We start from the raw sequence: 22539 nt of genomic DNA, 5'->3' as shown, positions 1-22539 counted from the left end.
CAATACAACATAAGAGCAAAATCAGCAATGTGCAATTTGCACAAGTAAAATTGTCAATGATAATTTATATATAGATAGATTGATTATATGTATAAAGTATCAAACAACAAGGATAAGTAATGCTTGATCTGAACACACGGGAGGTGATTTTATGTACAAGTGGCTATTTGTGATTCGTTTTATTCCAATTTTACAACTTATTAATCGATTATCACCTCAAACACAGACACAGATAATGAAAATAATGGACTGATTGATTTAATTTTCAGTTTATTGTAATTATCGGTCGATTTGGTTACAAGCGGGATTGTAAGAAAGCAAAAAACCGATCAAAATAACGTGTATCACTACACGCTATGCCCAACATTTGGAATGAATGGTTAAAATTAATGAATTGATTTGGAATGGGCACCGGAACAATATACAAATTTAATGAACATGAAAATCAGACGAGGTTAATCAAACGAAAACAGAATTAAAGATAAAATCGGACATAATTCGATAATAGCACTAATCGAAGCTGTTTTTTTAATCAACTAATAGCAAAAACGACATGCTCCATTTGACACAAATCGTATTATCAAGTAATTAACATTGTCTTCTTGTTCAATATATAACAATTTGATTTCACCTCTCTTCGTAAAAGGATAAAATTGAATCAACATCATACGTCCTCAGCAGGGGTCCGAGGGGTCCGATTACCCCCCCCCCCCTGACGAAGTGTTACCCCTTGAAAATTTTCAAAGAATTCTTTCAATTTGCTAGGGATTTCCGCCAAAAAAGTGAAGAGCAAAAAAAAAACGAAAAAAGTACACTTTTCGCAAAATACACTTCACTTTTTTGCTTACCCCTCTCGATTTTTTTCAATTACCCCCCCTTAAATTTTTCCCTTGAGGACGTATGATCAACATCTTAAAAGATTGTTGTGTGCAAAATAGAGAGAGAGAGAGAGAGAGAGAGAGCAAAAGAGCAAGAGAGAGATAAGAGGAGAGCGAAAGATGGAGACGATTAATCTACTTTGTCGGCCGTTTATTTCGACTAATTCCGAATTATACGTACCTTACTCAAAACGATCGAAAAATGTATATCAATATTATTCCAATGAGAACATTATTTATGTGACATTCAACGTATATTTGTACATGCAAACATGTGATTCTTGTTCCCACTAGAATATGCATTAATTTTTAATCAATAACAAAATACAAGCCCAAAATAAATATAATCTTTTTTTATTGGTGCTTTTATTCGATTATTTAATGGAAATTATAGTTAACAAAGCAATTTTATTAATGACCTTTGAGTCAGCTAAATTATTTATCGAAAATGTAATAAACATGTGAGAATATTTACCTTTGTGTTCGAAAAATGATCGAAAACGAATTTCCGTATGAAAGGTATCAATTGCTTTTACCCAATTAAGTAAGTTGAAGTGAAATTATTTTGTTCAAGTAATAGATTTTTATTGCTGCTAATTGTTTGTTGTCCGGGTTGAGTGTCAATTTCAAAACGTAATTGAATTGCTTTTAAAAAAGGGGGTAATTAAAAATGTGGCATGAATTAAAACGATAAAAGATTGTTAATTTCAATTTCGAACTTGTTGTTCAATTTATAATGAAAATGCACTTTTTCGGTCATAATTTGATTTTTGTTTTTTTTTTAATTTTACATATTACATTCGACACAACAATAACAGAAATAAAAAAAAACGTAGTAATAAATGGGGGCAAGAAACACCAGGGAAGAGGGAAACAATTTTGAGAGAGAAATATATATAAATATGTATCTATAAACCCTGTCCTCGATTTAAAAAAAGAAACATTTACAAGTCCAAAATGATATACAATGTATGCATGTGAAATTGTCCTTTAACAACAGCGATGTCAACATGCCGATCATATCGAATCAAATCGAATGCAATAAAATTAGTTTTCTCGTTACACGACACTTTTATAAAGAATATTATACAAATTAAACAAACAATACAACAAGTCCATAGTCCATGGAAGAACGACAAGCATTATGGAAACATAAATAACACAAGAGATTGGTAGTTGGTAATGAACATGCTTGTATTATTAATAATTTTGCCAAAAATTTATGTTTTTCGTTCTTCTATTCCATGTTTGGTGCAAAATTATTGTATGCCATTGAATTCGTTTCAGTACTGAATATCAAACAGATTGAAATAAAAAAAACGTAAATAAAAGAAGAAATTAGAAAATGTACATTTTTCACGATATTTTGCCTGTTTTTTTTTTGTCGCTGAAATTTCGTATATTTATTGCATATCTTCAAAGGTATGAAAAAAAAACTAAGTTTAAACGTACGAACGATGTCAATTATTACTTTCGTCTCATTTCATTATGTTTTTGTTATTATGATTGTTTTCAAGATATACAAGAAGGAAGCGCGTTTTCATTGTCATAAATTATTGAATATTGATGTCTTTCTTCTATTTCCATCATAATAATTATATCTTTTTTTTTTTTTTTAATGTTATTCTACGACGAAATAAAAAAATATTACAAGAAATATATTGATAAAAATCAACAAATCAGATTCATCTTTAAAGTATATTAGTATAGTATATGACGGGAGCTGCGTATGCATTGCATGCTTTAACGACAAAAAAATATTATTATTATTTTTTCAGAACAATAAACACTGCGTTTTTTTAGTTCGATACATTTTCTACGTTTGTTTTTTTGTTTGGAAATTTCATATTCGGTTTTTTCGATATATATCTGTTACAATATATATATAGTACGTATAACCTAACAGACTTAGCAGACAATTGTTGGGAAAAAAAATTTCTTCTTTTTTTTTTGGTGCATTTCGAATTGCCGACGGTATTTGTTTCTTGCTTTTCAAAAGAAAAGAAGAACTCCAATTGCATCCAAGCTTCAGGACTATATGTTATGTATTTGTTTGTTATTCTCAAGTGTATTCTCTTGTATAAAAAAATAGTAGCGGCATTATGTATATGTGTATTATTATTTTTGTTTTCTTTTTCACCAAATAACAAAAAAGAATGCAAATCGATTGTTTGCTTTGCGATTCGATAGGGTGCCGCATTGGTATTTTCTTATATTCTTTGTTTGTATCTTGGTCTCTGTCTCTCTTTTTTGTTCTACATAATTTAATTAAAAAGCAGCTTCTGAATGCGATCGTACGCGAACGTCACCGCTTATTTCGTGATGACGTTGAATTAAAGCTAAACATTGCAATAGACAATGTGTACTGGCAGATGAAACGGCCTTTAACATCAGCACATCTGGATCAGTCGGACCAAGCGGACCAGTTAAGTTTTCAACAGCTTTAGCTAAGGCAGCATTACTACACATGGGGCGACAATGAAGGAAAATCAGTTTTTTATTAGATTTATGTAAAAATAAAAGAGAAAAGAAACATGATGATATACGCTTACCATAGTTCAGTGTTGTGAATTTGTTGACGCGCATTGGTGTATGCGTCGGCACTTTCACGTGAAGGTAAAATATCGGTGTGGGAACCAATTGATGGAAAATGTTTTTTTGAAAATCGTTTTCGATGGAAATTATGCTTTATGGCCGACACTTGTGTGTTGTGATTTTCAGCTATCATACGTAATACGTCCACCTGGAGATGAATCAGAAAATATAAAATGGAAATAATCAAAATTAATCAACATGTAATGGAATAAAATTATAAACTATTGCTCTAATCTCCACTACCAAATATCAATTTTTTAGCAATTTGTTTGCTATCGAGACTTCATTTAATCGAAGTTTTTTTTCTATTTCTACCCCTACTTTCATACTTTCTAACGGTTTTTGATGATATGAATTGGTGTGATTGTAATATAATAGAAATAATTAAAAGAATGAATGGAAATTCTTCCATAATGAAAAAGTAATTTTGATGACCCACCCACTGTTGACGGCTTGCTGCGTTTGCCGCACGAATTTTTAACGTATCACCCGATGCACAAGTGATTGTAAATGTTCGTGAATCTTCTTCGCTTGGATTGATAATAGCACCGGCCAAATGTTCCTGCAATAAAAATGTTTACCGTTTATGTTATGTGTGCGGTTGTGGTTTTGCCCCCTTTTTTTGTTGTAGATTCGATTTTATCGAAATAAATGTTGTTATACAATATATAATGTGTTTTTTTGCGCCTACCTGCCATCTCGGTGTGGTTCCAATGTGATTTGATGTTGGACTATCAACATTACATCCGCTATTCATGCTCAACGCATCAAAGTCAAAACTTCGATTACCACTTGAAATGCTGTGGGTGTCAGCAGCAATATTATTTGTCGATGATGACCAGCTATTTGTTGGTAGAAAATAGCGTAAATACCCAGTTTGAGCATCGACAGTAAAATATCTATATTGCCAACCTGCCGATCACAGTAAAGAACAAATCTAATTTAAATGTGTCATACGACAAAATAAATTATGCATATACATAATTTTTTTAAATGGTTTTAAGCGAAATAACAACATCAAGCCACAAAAAAAATACGAAGGGTAAAATGTGGCACATTTTATTTGCATCATTGAGTGCACATTAATCACATTCATTTTGAACTGCCCGGCAAAAATACAAAGTGCCCGTTGAATAATTACGATTCAATTTGGTTGCGAAAAAAAAAACTAACGACGACAGCAAAACAACAATGAAGTTATTATTCAGAATCTTTCGCTCACATTACAGATCTATCATTTTTCCTGTGTCGTGCATTTTGTTTAATAATTATACATGATAAAAATAGAACCGAAGCTGGTGGTGTGTTTTTTTTTAAATCTGTAATTAGACGTGATTTTCAATCAACGTTCATTGCATTTAATTAGGTAGAAGAATCGTGTAATATCGTAATCAGGCAAGAATCGTGAATTGCACTTGTACGATTTTGACTAGTTGTTTATTCATTGTTTAATGTTTCGTAATAGATAGAGCTCTCAACACCGATATTCCAATAAAATGGAATTTATTTTATTTTATTTTTGTTAGAGATGAAAATGCGTCTCATACCTTTAACAACGTTTGTGTATTTTAACATCATTTGGCCGTTAAGCTGCTGACGTGAAATACTTTTTGGTAAATTCGCGTCCATGGTTGTCGGCACCTCTTTGGTTTTATGACGCGATTTTCTGTGAAACAATTTACGAAAAATGTTGGAAATGTCGTTGAATACGTATTGACCAAGAAGGTAGAAAAAATATCTTGAAGCAAGACGATATATAGCACTGGCAGGCAATGGTTAAATCACAGCGTTGTTTATGTTAAATGGTTCTATTTGCCACATTCGATTACATATACGGGAACAAAAACTGTGTCACAACACACGCCAAATAGTCATTGGCAACAAATGGTTTTTAGTTTATTCTTTTCTCCTTTAGTTTTTTTTTAAATATATATATTACAGCTTTTTTGTTTGTTTCTCCTTCACTATTCTCTTTTCTCTTTTTTCCGTCTTTTTGCTGCGGTTTTATTATGATTATTATCGCGGGGTGCAAATCGCAATCAAACACGTACACATAACTTTTTACGAATAAAACAACGACAATGAAAATAAAATAACTTCACATTAACTGATGGCCGAGAATGTGCGCGCGCGAGCGATATGACGACGTAAAGCACTCGCGAACTAAACGCTTTTCGATCAAAAATATGATGTGACGAATATTCAGGTTCGGTGTGTGTGTATTTTTTTTTGTTTTAAATTCAATAAAACCGATTGATAATGATGACGATGACGATAATTGTCATAAAACCTCAGTGCTTTTATGATTGAGGAATAGAGACAGACATAGAAATAGATACGATGGCCCGCGTGTATGGCACGCAAAATTAACATAAACAACAACAAACAAAAAAGAAATTATAACAAATCCGAAATGAAATAAACCGCGAAATATACACAAAAAGAAAACTACACGAAAAGAACAAATAAGTTCAAATTTTAAAATGAAACTGAAAACGAGCGGCAGCAGCAGCAGCAGTAGTAGTCAACATCAAATCACAACACTTGATCAAATGAATAGAAAGAGAGAGAGAGAGTGAGGGACAGAGAGAAAGAGAATAATTTAAAAAAAAGCAAAACTTTTAATGCATACACGTCAAGATGTGCACATAGCTGGCGTGTAAATAACACACGGTACGGCCACGACTTCTTATGTTTTGCTGTTGCTACTGTTGCGATATAGCGTTCGCCTTAGCGATTGTTAACAGCGCACATTTACCATGTAAACTGAAACTGTAGTTAACTAAATTGTTGTTGTTATTGAAGTAACATAAAAGAATTATAATTTTTAAAAACACACACACTCAATCCACAAAAATTTAAGTCGAAGACGATCGATGGGGTGGCGATAGCGTTGATGTTTTACTATTTAAATGAGCAATTTTCCACGTTTCTCTTTTTCGTGAAATCTATACCACGGCAAACAAACTTAAACAACAAAACAAAGAAAAAAAAAAATATGTTTTTCTTTCGTGATCGAATCAATCGATGTGAATGCAGTGCACCAATCGATGCATACAAGAACGTTATGTTTTACTGTTTTGTCTTCTTCGTGTATTTTTTTTCTGTTCTCTGCTGATTTTTTTTGCTAGTTATTTAAGTTCTGAACCCGATTATACTTGTACAAAATTAATGAACAAACAATTTCGCGTATAAAATACATTATTCACTCTATCTTTTTTGTTCTGATCCGTTTCAGTTGATGCCTGTTTTTACTTTTCGAATGGGACTCTATTATGTTGATGTGTATAAGAATTGGCAACCGCTTCGGTGGGGAAAATGAATTCAGCCTTTATATTATTGTTTGTACGAATGAATTCACTCTGTCGCGCACATAACAACGACACCGAAAAAACCAGCAAATATTCGCACAAATAAGGAATCTTGTTTCATTTTTTTTTTTTTCATACACTTTATTGTGTCCCCGAAACACGGAATCTTAATTGGCCTAGTAGTTGTTGTTGGTTTATGTTCTTTCTTTGTTTCCCTTTCGTAATATGTTCTCTGTAATGTTTTCTCGTGCTCTTTCTCTCGTTCGTTCAATGAAATCACGTTTCAAGTGTTCATCATTTGTCCCAAATCCCAAATCGAGTGCGATTTTTTTGTCCTGCACACATCAATATTGTAGAGAGATGAGATGATCCGAGTTTGATTTTGTTGCTGTTGTTATTGTTTGTTATTCTTTTTTATTATTGAAATATTTTTTTTCAACCGGTACAACGAAATACGCACCGAATATTTCAATCGTACTGAGTGAGAATTTTTGTTGAATCTCAGTCGCCGACAAGAGGTAGAGATGATAAATAACAGAAATAAATTAATGACAATGAAATGCCACACACAAACACATTCTACCAATCTGAAATAAAATTGAATCAGAATTGCCGCCTCACTAAAAAAAATCGTATGCAAAACAAACACCGTATGTGTTGTGTGTGCCGCGCGAATGAATTGAATTTATTTCGAATAATATTTGTCCCTTTTAATAACAATTATCCATTCAACGCTTTGACTTGCGACAATACACACGAGCTGAATTTGATTTTTGGACTTTTTGTTCGTTTATTTTATTTCTACATGAAAACGTTTTAATATTTTCCTCAAATTACTCTGGTTATTTATTTTCCGTTTTATTTTTCTACTTTCGCTCGCACTTCTCACACTCTGTGTGTTTATTTTGTTTTCAATCCATAAATTTTGACGTCGCTCATTGTATGATATAAAAACACTGATGATGTTGATTACAAAAACAACGATTCTAGCAACAAAAACAGCACCATCAGCTTTAATCCACTGACAATTTGTACAATACAACGTAGCATAATCAGATTTCACATACAGCTTCATTTGAGCGCCCGCATAACAGTATGCGTGCGCACGTCTGTGTATGTGTGAACACGTTAAATCACAATTTTATACAGCCCTACGACCATACATTCCGATGCTACACCACATATATACACTGATTCGGTACGGATGTTTCGTAGAATTTCGCTCCACTGACGTTTCAACCCAAACTCGCTGCATTTGGCGCGAATTTTAATATCACTTTGCAATATAAACAATTATTTATATCTAATAAATTATTCCTGATTTCAATATACAGACGAACGAATTGCGATGCATATTTAAATCTGAAAATACAATGTTTATTTTAAGGAATATTAAATTTCACATCCATTATGAATCGATTTGTATCGAACTCTGTAATAACAATAAACATTTTATGGCCACCACCACCAATACGGTTATGCGCATCAAATCATAACACAATCACAAGTAATTGTGTCGACGGAGATGTAAATATACCAAAATCCGTTATGTGATTCAAAATCGGATCACCGTCACAGCATTCTGTAACTACGCGTTGTCGACGACAGAACATTTGAAGCTGCACGGAAGAAAAAACACATTTTTTTATTATTATTTTTTTTTTGCATTTACCGTGCCGGTAAAGAGATTAAAATGGGGGTACCACGACTTTTCAAGTACCTTACCGAGCGATATCCAAGCCTGCAAAAAACGATCGAAGCAAATCAGGTATGTTTCTTAATAAACAATTTTTGTTCGGTATTATAATCAATGTTTATGGTGTTTTATATCGCGTATTTTCAGCTACCAAGCTACGATTACGTCTACATCGATTTGAATTTTTTGCTGCACAAAGCGGTCACCGAAAATGGTTTATTGCCTTTGGAACGGGCTGATGATGAATTTTTGCTTGAATCGCGTATTTTTGAACGGGTTTTACGTCAAATTGAAACCCTTCATCGCATTGTACCGTCAAAGGTACTGTTTTTGGCCATTGACGGCGTTGCACCACGTGCCAAATGGATGACGCAAAGAAATCGACGGTAAATTTTTGGAACTATTTTTTTTTGTTTGGTGAATGTTCAGTATAGTTAAATTAATTGCTCAATTTTCTTGGAATTGTTCAGAATGCTTGCATTCGAGAAGAATGGCGTGCCAGCGGGAAAATTTGACACAAATTCCATATCACCCGGTACAATTTTTATGCGTAATTTCGAAAATGTATTGCTTGAATTCATTGCTGACAAAATTAAATTGCACAAAAATTGGAAAAATTGCGAAGTTCGTGTTAGCGGATCGAACGTAAGTAGCATTGATTTATTTTAAAAATGTGTTTGGTTATTACTGTGGTACCGTTGAATACCTTTTTTTTGGTTGAAATTGAATTAAAATCCAATTTTCTAGGTACCGGGTGAAGGTTCGATTAAGATCATTGATTTCATCCGTAATTTGAAACATTTCAATGACTACGTGCCGAACCAAACTCATTGCATTTACAGCGGTGACAATGACTATCTTTTGCTTGGTGTTGCAACACATGAACTATATATTTCGTTCATTCAAGAGGTAAGAATGTTTTAAACGAATGCATTTACTTGAAACAAAATAAATTCAATTTCCGATTTTTGAATAGCCAAAAAAGCCAACTGGAACACTGACTTCACTCTGTTCGGACGATGTAAAACACAAGTTTTCGATGATACACTTTGAATTGTTGCGTCAATACTTGAGAATGGAGTTCATCGGTTGCGAGTCAACAATTTCATTTGAATTCAGCATGGATCGTATTGTTGACGATTGGGTGATGCTAATGACGCTCTTCGGCAATGATTATCTTCCCGGTTTGCCGAAATTTGATTTGAACGCAGACATTTTGTCTACTATTTATGATGCATACAAGGAAGTTTTGAATACGTCAAATGGTATGTATAAGAAATTTTTACAAATTGATAATAAAATATTGGTTGGAAATTATTTCTATAATACTAATTAGGCTACATGACGGATTGTGGTATATTGAATGTGCGTCGTTTCACACGACTTTTGTACAATCTCAAGCCAAAAGATTTTGATTTGTATTGCGATAGCATTAATCGTTCGTATGAGAAATTGATCAGTGATAAAATGGATACCGCACTCAATTTGAATCGTGGATCAGACTCAGCGAACGATTCAAAGATACAAATTAGTTTTAGCGATTTTCTGGATATGAAATACGATTACTATGCCCAACACTTTGGTCATACCGATCTGCCGGACTTTGAAAGCATGTCAACGAGCTACGCAAAAACAATACAATGGATTCTATTTTATTATTTTCGCGGAACACACTCATGGTATCATTATTATCCTTACAACTGTGCACCGTTCGTAAGCGATTTCACTCCGTTGCACAAAACATCATACACATTTAACGTGGATAAACCGGTGAACACATTCACACATCTCTTGGCCATTTTGCCCAAAGGTAGTTCGCATCTATTGCCCACAAGCTATCAATCGTTGATCGTTGATGATCCATATTTTAATATGGTATGTTAATTATTTTATTGTCTGAAAATGTGAAAAAATTTGTTGTATTCTTTCGATAAGTAATTGAATTTTACATTCAGGATGAATTGTTGCTGAAATGTAAAATAATTGAAGAACATTTGAATGCAACAGATGAAAGTCGAAACAAAGTGAAGCCAATGCTCAAGCTTCAATACGTTGAAACCGATGACGGTCTGAATTGTGTAAAGACTACTGAAATTTTATCGGACCAGAAATTTGGTCGTGTGAGCAACGAGAAATATCTTGATCGTCCATTGAAAAGTATTGACTTCAATTTCAAATTTTCTGCACTGAATCATCACCATTTCAATGTGAGTGCACTTTTTATTATCATAACCAAAAGGTGTCAAGAGTGTATTCATCGCAATATTTCACTTGCAGGGCCGCTTAATTCCAAGCAATCCAATTACACCCACTCCACGAATGGTACTTACATTGGAATTTGAAGAACAAAATGATCTCGATGCGGTGGCGGAAAAGTACTTAAAACAAATTGTATGCGTTGATTGGCCCCATTTCACAGAAGCAAAGATCATGCAAATATTCAATGCACAAAAAAAGTTCGATTGTTCAGGCGATGAGATAAAAATTTCGGAAAATCCAGATGAATTCGACACCTGTGTGGAAACATTGAATGCACGGTATAAATAATTACTCTCGTTCTTTCTCAATCATCCAATTGTAATTTATGTTGTTGTTGTTTTTTGCAGGTATACTGCAGCTGGCATCGATATTGGAGAAATAAAAATGATTGCATTCACGGCACCATTAAAATGGTGCGAATACAAAGCCGCTGATGATAAATCAATAAAATTCGATTTAATAAAACATTGGGACAATGACAAATGGCAACCATGTGCTATCCAAGCAATAACGAAACATGTTATGGTTGATCAAATGCCACACGAGTATCTTGTCAAAGATGCACTGCAGGATAAGAAAGTGTTTTTATTCGGCGGCAAATCACACTATGGCCAAATGGCCACAATTGCAAGTGACAACGCACTCGAGACAACTGGTCGAATTAATAGTAAGTATTAAACTGATTTAGCAATATTCAAACGAAGTCCCACTCAAAAATGCATATATACTTTTGTTATCATCAGTTTTGGCTTATAAGCATGAAGAGCCAAACTTTGAAAAGGCAATGGTTTCACATCGCAACGCTAAAGCTGACGAGATAAATGAATTTAAGCAACTCTCAAGTGCAGCAGCACTAGTTGGTGTAAATGAAAAAGTATTTGCCAAAATTACCGGTACCACTTTGGTGAACAACGAAAACTGTGTCTCTGGTCGAAAAATCAACATTGGATTACAGTTGAAAAATCGCAATCCAGTATGCATCAATTTATGACAGAAAAAATGTATATGTTTTTTACCAAATCGTTTTTTTTTCTAGTTTCAAATGAGCATATCACTTTTGCATGACTATGTGAAAAATGTTGGCAGCAAATTCATTTATTCGCAAAAATCAATTGATTTGGTTCAACAATACATGGACAAGTTTCCACGTGTATTCGAAATATTGAGTAAATCGGATGCGGCTGCAATTTCGATTTCGGAATTTGAAGAAAACAACAACGATGGTCTGGAATATGTAAATGAAATTCGTGCATGGCTTCAAACATTGCCACACACCAAAGAAAGACTAAAACCAGTCGATCTAATGCGTCTGTCAGATGATGCCATCAGAGAAGTGCAAAAGGCGGTCATGGAAACTGTGAGTTCATATTTATCCATATATCAACCGACGATAGAATTAATTTTTGTTTTTTCGAATTAAAAGTACGAAAACGATGCAAAGCTTCTTAAGCTCATGATAAAGTGGCAAAATCTTTACATTCCTGATATGAATAATGTGTGCGTTGTTCCGTGTCCGAGCGCAATGTATAAGCTCTTAGATCGTATTGTTATTGTACGCAGTGGATATCCGGTAGGCAATCTCTCCTTATTGATTCTTCAATTAAAGACGATTGGAATTTCAAGAACTTTCTTTTTTTTTTGAAAAAATGTGTACTTTCAGTTTGAAATTGGTGCAAAGGGTACCGTCATCGGAATCGAGCCCATGCGTGGCCATATTCCAGGCCAAGATATTACCGATCAAGAACTGTTTGCATTGGAAATTTTGATGGATAATCCATATTCAATTAAATCAAAAACTCACGAATTCAAGCATCATCAAATCTTTCGTACGCGATCCACAAATATGTTGATCAACATTTCACACGGACGTGACGATTAAAATCGAATTATTTTTATACATTTTTTCATAATCATTGACATACACTGAACAATTTCATTTTAGACTCGATTTTTTTTGCTGAACAAAAAAAAGAACATAAATTGCCGCGGTCGCTCACTCGTATTTAAAAAAAACAAAACCATATTTCGAATGGTTAGACACAATAATCTATATCTGTTAAAAACACATAGTTTCAATCATAAAGATTTCCATTTATTTGAACAATAAAACGCAAAAATGTAAATATTTTGTAGTCTTTCATTGCGAATATAAAATATATTCATTTTTTAAAAAACTAGTCTAGCAAAAAGGAAGGAAAATCTCAAATTAAATCAAAAAATAAATCGAATTCGACGAAAGAAATAAATTCAAATGAATAGCGCAATAATGAATAGATGTCGCTGTGTACCATCGATTAAAATGTTTGCTGTCCGTCTCGATTTGACATTTCGCATCGATATACTGCATTGGGTGCCATCAATGGCGAAATGAATAAAGTGAGCTGACAGCTCGTCGACAACGTCGGCCATCTTGTAAAACATCTTTCTTTTCCGGCGTACAGTCTTATAGTGCGGACCTGTGAATTAATATTTACTAAATTTGTAAGTGATTTTTTTATCAAAAAATACTGTGTTTAATTATCAATTTGCTCAAAATGCATCGATTAATTGCGTTTGCAATGAAAATATTGGATTTTTGTGAATTCTGTGTTGAATAAATTGCTTTTTTTCCCTAAAATAAATCCATTCCAATTGAAGTACAAAGGCGCACGGTGTTCGCGTGTTTCATGCAATGCATGATATGTGTGTGCGTTATAGGTTATGTGAACTCGTTTCTGACTGTCTACTGTGTAGTTGTTCATATATCGCACGTGGAATACTTTTAGTGACAAAAAATCGTAATTTAACTCAATCGAAACAGAAAAACACCGATTAAATTGAAAATTGCATATGTCCTTTACTAAAACCATATTGTTTTAGATACTTAATCGTTCGCATTGACTTTATGGTATTCAAGGGGACTAAAGAAAATTTGGTTTATCATTTCCTCTGGTGGATTGTTGTTACTTCGTACAATGCCTCCATAGCATAAATCAACAGCTTTTTTTATCACTTAAAACAAATTTAGATGATATGCAATTTTGAGCAATTGGTTTATTCAATTTTCTTCTTTAATTCGAAAAACGTGTTTTAAAGAATAAAATGTTCACATGTTTGATTTTCTTTCATTTTTTTTTTTGGTCGCCTGCAGCACAATGGCTGAAGTAGAAGAACAGCAATTCGAAACTTTTGATGAGCAGCCAGCTGCTGAAGAACAACAATTTGACCAAGAGGCTGAAGCTGAAGCTTTGGCATACGCCACAGCAGCTGAACTTCCAGAAATCAAATTGTTCGGACGATGGAGCTGCGACGATGTTCATGTATCAGACATGTCATTAGCTGTAAGTATTCTTAAATACACAATTCAATTCGACCGAATTTAATTTTAAACTATTAATTTACAGGATTACATCGCTGTTAAAGAGAAGTACGCACGTTATTTGCCACATTCAGCTGGTCGTTATGCTGCAAAACGTTTCCGTAAAGCACAATGCCCAATCGTTGAACGATTGACCAATTCATTGATGATGAAAGGTCGTAACAACGGTAAAAAATTGATGGCTGTTCGTATTGTGAAGCACGCCTTCGAAATTATCTACTTGTTGACTGACAAAAACCCACTCAGCGTAAGTATAAATCATGATATTAGATATATCACCATCAATATTCATCATACAATATCTTATACGATTAGTCTGTCCTTGCTAGAACCAAGCAATATAAGGTCACACATTCTAATTGCTTGGCGTAGAAAACTGGACTAGATTAAACAACACAATTTGACTTATTCATTGGCCGAGAATTTCGTCAGACACATCCGACTGATGATTGTTTTTCGGTTCAATAGCCAAGTTCAAATACACGTTTTTCAAACAAAAATCAATTTGAGAATGAAAAAAAAAATATATTTGTCATTTTTATACTAAACGATGTAAATTGGCGCATTTTTTCAGATTCTTGTGGCTGCCATCATCAACTCTGGACCACGTGAAGATTCAACACGTATTGGTCGTGCTGGTACCGTTCGTCGTCAAGCTGTTGATGTGTCACCATTGCGTCGTGTCAACCAAGTAAGTTTTCATTTCGACCAAAAGAAAAAAGAATGCTCATTCATATAGACAGAGTGCAAAAAAAAAAAACACATTGTTTACATTTGAGGTTATGTCATACACGCTGAACGGTCGGATATGTTTTTATCATGACAATCGCTACGATTCGATTGATCATTCACTTTTCGCGACTAGATTAAATGTCTGACATACTTGTTGTTGGCATTCAGATCATTTTGAATCCCACTGAATGCTAATAAACATTGTTAGAACATTGACAATTCAACAGATTGTTGTTGTTGTTGTTGTTGTTGTTGTTATTTGTGTATGACGGCGCAACGTGTATACATTAACTGATAACAAGGGTTATTTGATTTGAATTCGATGCTCATAAATTGTGTTTAATTTAAGGCTATTTGGTTGCTCTGCACCGGTGCACGTGAAGCTGCATTCCGTAACATCAAATCCATTGCTGAATGTTTGGCTGATGAATTGATCAACGCCGCCAAGGTAATTTTAATTTAATCAATTTTTTTTGGTAAATAATTTACCGTATATTTCTGAATCAGTCCTGTATAATGCTGATTGATTTAAAACCATGCTGATCAACTCAGTTTCGCTTTAGGACAATATTAATGTACTCCATTTGGGGTGGTCTTCGAAAATCCTGGATTGAATTGAATTTTTACCTTGGTTTGGTCCTTGGAAACCGTTGACACATTTTTATTTACTGAAAAATTACACACGCACACTTGCATCAGTCCTGTATAATGCTGATTGATTTAAAACCATGCTGATCAATTCAGTTTCGCTTTAGGACAATATTAATGTACTCCAGTTGGGGTTGTCTTCGTAAATCCTGGATTGAATCGCATTTTACCTCGATTCGGTCCTCGGAAACCGTTGATACATATTTATTTGGTGCAAAAAAGGCAGACTTGAAATCATACCAATTCTGAAAACAAAAGTAAATTTAAATATTTCCATTTTTTTTTGGTTTCATTCAATTTCTTCGTCTATAAATGATTCATTTTTTATCTATTTTAAATTAAATACGATATGAATGTTATGCACTTCAATTGTGAATTTATTTAATTCAATTGAGACACAATCGAATTTAATGCAAAACATTCTTATTAATTTTTCTGAGTTTAAATTATTTTTTGAGTTTTAGAAGCAATATTAACTTAATAAATATATTTTGGTAGAATGGTATTTGATTTGCTTTTTTTGATATATGTCTTATGCTGTACGGTGCAATGATTTTTTTTTAAATTAGTACCATCACAAAATAAGACTATAGAAAATTGTTCAAATGGGAAACTTCTCTGGACGATTGAGTGAGAATACTTTGTCGTTGTTAAATTTGACCATTTGAAACAAAATACATTTGCAAGTGCAGACGTGTGTTTTTCAGTAAAATCAAATTTATATGAATTTTAATATTTTTTTTTTCCAACTATTTGATTTTAATTTCATGTTTTATGTTTGTATACTTACAGGGTTCATCTAACTCATACGCCATTAAGAAGAAAGACGAATTGGAACGTGTTGCTAAATCAAATCGTTAAACATACAAACTACCACACATACACTTTATTACGCATTTTACAATGTTCTTCGTTGATTTACATTGTCTGAAGAATTTTTTTTGCGTTAATAAAAACAAATAATTGAAAACAAAGATAAAAAAAAATCATGAAACAATGTAGTTTTTTTCATTGAATTTTAAATGGTTATTTTTTCGTCCATATGGCATGGTCTGTGCTCAAACTACTAATTTTTGACTTATTCGTTTATGAAACAAAATAGATTGAATACATTTTTGTCGAATTATTAATGACTACCGTTTTTTCTGGAATATTTTGATATAGACATTTCCTGGATTCATCATCGTCTTTCCATACCATCAACAAAATTATAAATTTTCAACTAAGGCACTGGGTTCATTTTCATTTTTGTGCATTTATTTTGTACAACTTTCATCAAATCGCATATAAGATGCGATGACACGTGTCATATGAATATCACCATACACATGCTTTTTTAATCATTTTGTTATGAATCAGTATTTTGTGATGCACCAACGCAAATAACACCAGAGTTCAGTGCAATTAGTATTTACATAAAATTTTGTAAAAAAAAGTCATCGATCGATAAATCGAATTCAAAAACTTCTCTAGGAAACAATATATTTTAAAACTATTTATTCATTTAGTATGGTTAGTTTCAATTCGTCCATTGGAAAAAGTATCATATTCACATTCGATGTGGTTCAGAAGCCATACCAATTTTCTTTACCAATATCCTTTTCAAAGCCGTGAGAAAAAAGGATTCGAGTGGTCTTTGGCTGCAAATGAATATGTTTTCTGGCAATGTCAAATAGCTCTATGAACATAGCGAAGAAGCCCTAAAATTGTTCAAATTGAATTCGAACTTTTTTTTTAATTCTTTTTCGTTATAAGGTTCATCGAACCGACAAAATATGCAAAAAAATACTAACCTCCACCAAGAGCTTCTTTGTACTAAATAATAATTAAATGTATTAATAAAAAAAATAGTTGGAATAATAGTTTAAATGAAAAAAAGAAATGAGCAAACAAAGAATTTCTTAAATTTCAAATATAAAGTTTTATTTTAATTTGTTCACTTTTATTCTCACATGTAATAGACTGTAATCAAACAGTTACAATAACAAACATTTTTGAACAAAATTCTAGTCGAATTTGGAAATTTCTAAAAAAAGCCTGCTGTACAATAAAATATACAATCATATTCTTTCGGTTGAAGATGTTTCCTTTACTATCAATATTATAGTATTTGTTCGCGCAAATAATTTCAGAGTTTAAATAACGTATATAATGAGAATTCTATGAATGTTTTGTCAATAATTCTAAAAGTCTAGTACAAAATTATGTTGAATTAAAATCTGAATGCATCAACTAAAATAAAAAAAATGTATTCGGTATGCAACTAGGCAACGTTATCAACGTTGAGATATTTCAAAGACCGCAAATTGGTAACATTTATAAATAGGAAATCTCTGATTATTTGTGAGCTAATCAATCTATTCATCTTCACTTCGTCAAATCACTAACTTATCTACTTGTAAATAATCATTTGTCTATTGGAGATATGCAAATTTAGCATATGTTTCATAAAATAAAATTGCTTTAGTTAACATTAAAAAAATAAAATAAAATAGTAAAACTCCGTGTGCACCAGCATGTTGAGCAAAAAATCAAGAAGAAGACAATCGTTGTTCAAGATTCAATCTGTTCACTGCATTGTTCTTCAAGAATTAAAAACAAAAACAAATTTAAATAAATATGTGGCGCTCATGTTGCATTCTTCATCATTTGGTCTTTTTCTTTCGATTGTAGAAGCGGTCGGCAAGTGCATGTAATATGCTGCCGGGTATTCGTTGATGTTGATTGATTAAATCTTCAATGGCAAGTGCGACTTTTTCCTGCAATTGTTCGGGCGTTAATAATGGATCGTATTCAATTGGTGGTCCTAAGTGTGTTCGAAATTTGACCGGAAAACCACCGTAAACCGGTCGCACTGGAAATTTTGTCTTATTATACAATTTAATAAACCAACGTTGCATAAAACCAACCGAACGAAAACCTTCGCGTAAATTTTCGGTAAACATTGGAATGATCGGTGCTTTGGCATCAATGGCCACCTTGGCGAAACCAACACGATTCTTCCAAAGTAGCTCGTAATTGTTGTTGCCAAATTGAGCTTCATAAACACCACCAGGTGAAATGGCCAATAGATTTTCTTCTTTGAGAATATTCGAACATGTTTGCACAGTACCTGGGCATACTTTCATCGCTTCCGATATAATACCCCAACCGGGTAGTTTGAATAGAAATCGATCGGCTACCGTATGCACCAAACGATCCCGTTCCAAACAAACACGTGCCACAAAATAGTACATATCGATTGGAATGGCCCCATGATAGTATACAATCAATGCTGGACCATCTTTTGGTAAATATTCCATGCCAGTCACTTCATAACCATGATAGATCCATGCATGCGCATCCCAAACTGCTGCCACACACTTTCGTGCCACATTCCAATAATTTATATCATCACTGCTAACTGCTTGATATATGACACGCCTGTGTCACCATATAATAATTATGACACGGTGGCAATAACAATCCATCCGATCAATTTCCCACCAAAAATTTACAATTCGTGTGTTGAGTACCGCGAATAACATGAAAAGAAAACAACAGAGAAGAATATGTTATAAAGTATATGACAAAGCAATAAATAAATAAAAAAAAAATTTGCCGTCACTACAATTAAGCACAAATCGACGAAATATTGTACGATGTTTTGACTTTCCATAAAAACTGCACTCCGATTTGAATTGCATTCGAATTAAATTTGAAATGACAAAAAAATGCATCCGAATGCTGATGATAATAAAAATGGTTGTCGTTCGAAGTGAAGGTTACAAAAATCGTCGATTTGAGCTTTCGTTGGTTATATTCGACTATTATATATTACCTATGAAGCTTATAAATATATAGAAAACACGATGAAAGATAAATTAGCAGCACGAAGACCATTGGCAGTAAAAATGTTAGGATAAGCGGTGTAAGTGCCCGCCAAAGCCATATCGAGTAATCTAAATCAATGTATTGTCCTGTGTGCGTATCAAAATAGAATGAATTAATAACAAACAGAGTTTAGAAAAAAAAAATGATAATCGTAACATATGATTGGTTGTTCATATTGCCAAATATGTATATGCGAATGGTATCGGATGTTTGATGCCCTCTCACATCAATGACGAATGAAATGAAACTTATTCTAATATAAAACAAAATTTAATCACAATAAATCAAAACACAAAATTCAACAACAAATCAAATAAATAAATAATTTGCGCAATAGATTTAATATCGGCGCGGTGATAACACAAGCAAACGGGCACCACTCGAATGATCGCATTCCATGATGTTGGCAATCAAAACAAATATCTTTCGATTATCATTGCAGTGGTCGAAAAAAGAAATGCTACCCAACTACTTACCAATAAAATGAATAAACGAATTGTTAAAATATGAATGATATCCAGAATCATTGTAAATGGTATACATATTTATTGACCACCCCGAGGGCTTTAGGTTGACGAATTCATAAATTACACTGTTCGTTAATTGCGTTCCGCTCGAACAACAACAATAAATTAGACAAAAAGAAAAACACCGGTAAATTGAATTTATTGCACTTTACACAAATCGACACATGAAATTTTCGACACAAGTTTTCAATTTGATTGACGCATGCAGAACGGAATGGAATTGGAATTGGTTAGATATTTTATGTGTCACGTTCGGTTCGTTTTGATTTCTATTTATTATTTTTTCCTCTTTTTTGAATAACTATTTTTTTTTGTATTTCGCGAATATCGTTGGGATCGCTGTCTATATCGATGGCGATGAACTGTTATCGAGAACAAGAACTGCCCGTATAAATTGGTTAGTGTTTGTACGATTTCTTGCACGATGGTTTTCCGAATAAATCCGTCGCCGAACCAACGCGAGCTGGAACTCGACTCGTGTGTAAGTCGATATATTGAAGAAATAATAATATGTTCCCCGATCGGTATGTTGATTTTATGGTGTCTATTTGCTGAGGTCACCTTCTTTTGCTTGTTGTATTCATTCGCTCAAAATTCGTTTCGTTCGTTGCGACTTTTTATTAGTTGCAAACATACGTTTTCTACATTTAAAAAAAAATAGTGTGTGTGTGTATGGTGTTGGGCCCGTGTCCGCTGTTCGCACTCGATTGCGATATTCTTGCTATCTTTTGCACAATTTTTGCGTGTTTTCGGTGTGTTTGTTGATTCAAATTATTATTGTTGCTGTTATTCGTAATTGCTTCAGCGTTTTAAATGTTCTGAGCATTGCTTCATAAACGCCACCAACTTTATAAATCGGCCTGCAATCAAAATTAAAAACAAAACAACGATTGCAAATGGTTTTTTTTTTCTCTTTTTTTTTATTTTCGATGGACGCAATGCACTAATTTAATCTCTATCAATTAAACTCGGTCCGCTTCAATTAAAGATCAAATTTACTGTGTGAATTTTGATTTGTTGGGTATTGCACTTCAAAACAAAAGAAAAGACAGACAAATTGGAATTTCCTGAATTAATCTGTCAATTTCACAAATCACAATGACAATTCACACACAAAAAAAAGAAACTATTTTGCACCTGCCGATTTTACAACAAAACGTCAATATTCTATTGCACGAATGAGGAATAGAAGCACACGAATTTCATCATACACACTATTATTAAATAGAAAGAATTAGCTTCCGATTCATGAGAACGTTCAGCATCTAATACACATCATTTTTACTATTCATCGTTTCTAATTCGTATAGTTTATTCTTTCGCTCAGTCTGCACGTTCGGTGTTTTGTTGTTTTAATTTTCTCGTATTCATAAATCTACTTGCGATAGTTTCGTGTTTGCAAAAACATGGATTTTGATTGGTAATTGTTTGGGCTCTTGTTATCACAACCGATGCAATTTCACTGATTAGTCAATCGCTTTTTATTTCTGCTCACAAAATAGTGACACACAAAAAATCATAATGATGTTTTATATGTTTTATATGTTTCATTGGCGAAAGTATAATACAACAAGGTATAATAACAACATGTGATTATGTGTTTGTGCTTGTGTTTCACTTCATCCAATTGGAATTGTAATATGGAAAGTCAACTCTCTGTCTCTTACTCTCGAAACTTCACATTGAACACAGTTTGACAGACAATGACGGTTCACCATATGCATGGATATATATGCATACATACACATCGATACATTTGCGTGTGTATTAGTTTTTATCTTTAAATGGCGCAAATATCGTGTTCAACTTGAATATCAGGGTTTTCAGCTAGATACTTTCTTGTCAATTTTGAATTTTTGAAATGTGTCATAATTCAGCTGTTTGCCTTACAAATGAAAACTTGATACATAAGATAAATTTATATGAATCTATCACTTTTTATTTTGAAAAAAAAAAAAAAAAAAAAAAAAATCATTCAATGATAACTTTGAGTTTTTCAGTTAATGTAAAAAGAGCAATGAAGATGTAAATCACAAACCGATTTCCGGCATTGAAATTTGGCCTTAAGATGGATTGATTTGCTGCAGCGAAATGTGCTAATCTGATTATTTTGTTTTTAATTAAATTTTACGTATTAAACGAACTCATCATACCGACTTTCAGCACATGATCAGTTTTATTCGAAGCCAAGATAGTTTCGGCACTTTTACGATTGATTTAATTAGATGATGAACGAGTTAACTATATGCATAATACAGAAAGATATCTTTGTATCTCATACATATCAACTATACATGCTTGACTGTGAATTGAGTTAATCAAATTGGATATAAGCAATTATTCTCAAGTAGAAAATCTTGTTGCGTAGACGATGTTAACAATAAGACGGAAGCCGTAAAAAAATTTGAATGAACATGTGTGAATACATTTTGTATGATTCTTGATTTCATATGACAGGTAACAAACAAAAATGTTCTAATTGCACCAACAGCTAGGTCAATCGGTTACATTTCTCAAATAAAAACGATCAAATTTGCCATTCGATATTTCAGCTTCGAATTTCCATCGAAGCAACAAAAAAACAAATTGAAAATCTTGAATCGGTTTACACTCGGGTTAAATTTCCATGTGATTAATATCATGAGATCGTAGTGTAAACAAC

General features: G+C 33.1%; 4 protein-coding genes and 1 non-coding gene across 12 annotated transcripts; 3 read left to right on the top strand and 2 right to left on the bottom strand.

Annotated features, from left to right (window-relative positions):
• Nucleotides 1-2255: 2255 nt before the first annotated feature.
• Nucleotides 2256-7806, bottom strand: LOC116340127 (oxysterol-binding protein-related protein 11-like). Of its 8 annotated transcripts, none has more exons than XM_031766377.1 (6): nucleotides 6550-7806; nucleotides 5021-5530; nucleotides 4165-4385; nucleotides 3913-4035; nucleotides 3431-3621; nucleotides 2256-3339 (listed from the first exon to the last, which is right to left on the bottom strand). In XM_031766377.1, exons 2-6 carry the CDS (start codon nucleotides 5100-5102, stop codon nucleotides 3147-3149), a joined length of 810 nt encoding a protein of 269 aa, XP_031622237.1. In that variant the 5' UTR covers nucleotides 5103-5530; nucleotides 6550-7806; the 3' UTR covers nucleotides 2256-3146. The 8 variants fall into 8 exon arrangements, with proteins under 8 accessions (XP_031622237.1, XP_031622238.1, XP_031622239.1 ...); XM_031766378.1 differs by having other exon boundaries at nucleotides 6923-7806; XM_031766379.1 differs by having other exon boundaries at nucleotides 7245-7806.
• Nucleotides 7807-8379: 573 nt separating this feature from the next.
• On the top strand, nucleotides 8380-12845 carry LOC116340119 (5'-3' exoribonuclease 1-like). Its single transcript, XM_031766356.1, has 13 exons — nucleotides 8380-8552; nucleotides 8628-8866; nucleotides 8951-9125; nucleotides 9228-9389; nucleotides 9457-9745; nucleotides 9817-10355; nucleotides 10436-10687; nucleotides 10758-11017; nucleotides 11087-11406; nucleotides 11483-11712; nucleotides 11776-12096; nucleotides 12163-12309; nucleotides 12400-12845. Exons 1-13 carry the CDS (start codon nucleotides 8478-8480, stop codon nucleotides 12616-12618), a joined length of 3228 nt encoding a protein of 1075 aa, XP_031622216.1. The 5' UTR covers nucleotides 8380-8477; the 3' UTR covers nucleotides 12619-12845.
• Nucleotides 12846-13088: 243 nt separating this feature from the next.
• LOC116340166 (40S ribosomal protein S5) lies at nucleotides 13089-16474 on the top strand. Its single transcript, XM_031766466.1, has 6 exons — nucleotides 13089-13220; nucleotides 13870-14059; nucleotides 14123-14344; nucleotides 14672-14788; nucleotides 15179-15277; nucleotides 16270-16474. The coding sequence occupies exons 2-6, from the start codon at nucleotides 13874-13876 to the stop codon at nucleotides 16336-16338; spliced, it is 693 nt and encodes a 230-aa protein (XP_031622326.1). The 5' UTR covers nucleotides 13089-13220; nucleotides 13870-13873; the 3' UTR covers nucleotides 16339-16474.
• Nucleotides 13562-13727, top strand: LOC116340369. Its single transcript, XR_004201080.1, has one exon. It is a non-coding gene; the product is annotated as a small nucleolar RNA psi18S-1854 (small nucleolar RNA).
• Nucleotides 16475-17383: 909 nt separating the features above from the next.
• LOC116340068 (transmembrane protein 68) lies at nucleotides 17384-21496 on the bottom strand. The gene is made up of 3 exons (XM_031766254.1): nucleotides 19827-21496; nucleotides 19298-19436; nucleotides 17384-18900 (listed from the first exon to the last, which is right to left on the bottom strand). The coding sequence occupies exons 1-3, from the start codon at nucleotides 19891-19893 to the stop codon at nucleotides 18123-18125; spliced, it is 984 nt and encodes a 327-aa protein (XP_031622114.1). The 5' UTR covers nucleotides 19894-21496; the 3' UTR covers nucleotides 17384-18122.
• Nucleotides 21497-22539: the final 1043 nt, after the last annotated feature.

This window comes from Contarinia nasturtii, unplaced genomic scaffold, assembly GCF_009176525.2.
Source record: "Contarinia nasturtii isolate CC-2019 unplaced genomic scaffold, AAFC_CNas_1.1 Cnas_scaffold_630, whole genome shotgun sequence".
In the NCBI taxonomy this organism is placed as follows: domain Eukaryota; kingdom Metazoa; phylum Arthropoda; class Insecta; order Diptera; family Cecidomyiidae; genus Contarinia; species Contarinia nasturtii.
The sequence above is the reverse complement of the archived record's forward strand: the minus strand, read 5'-3'. Positions and strand labels throughout refer to the sequence as shown.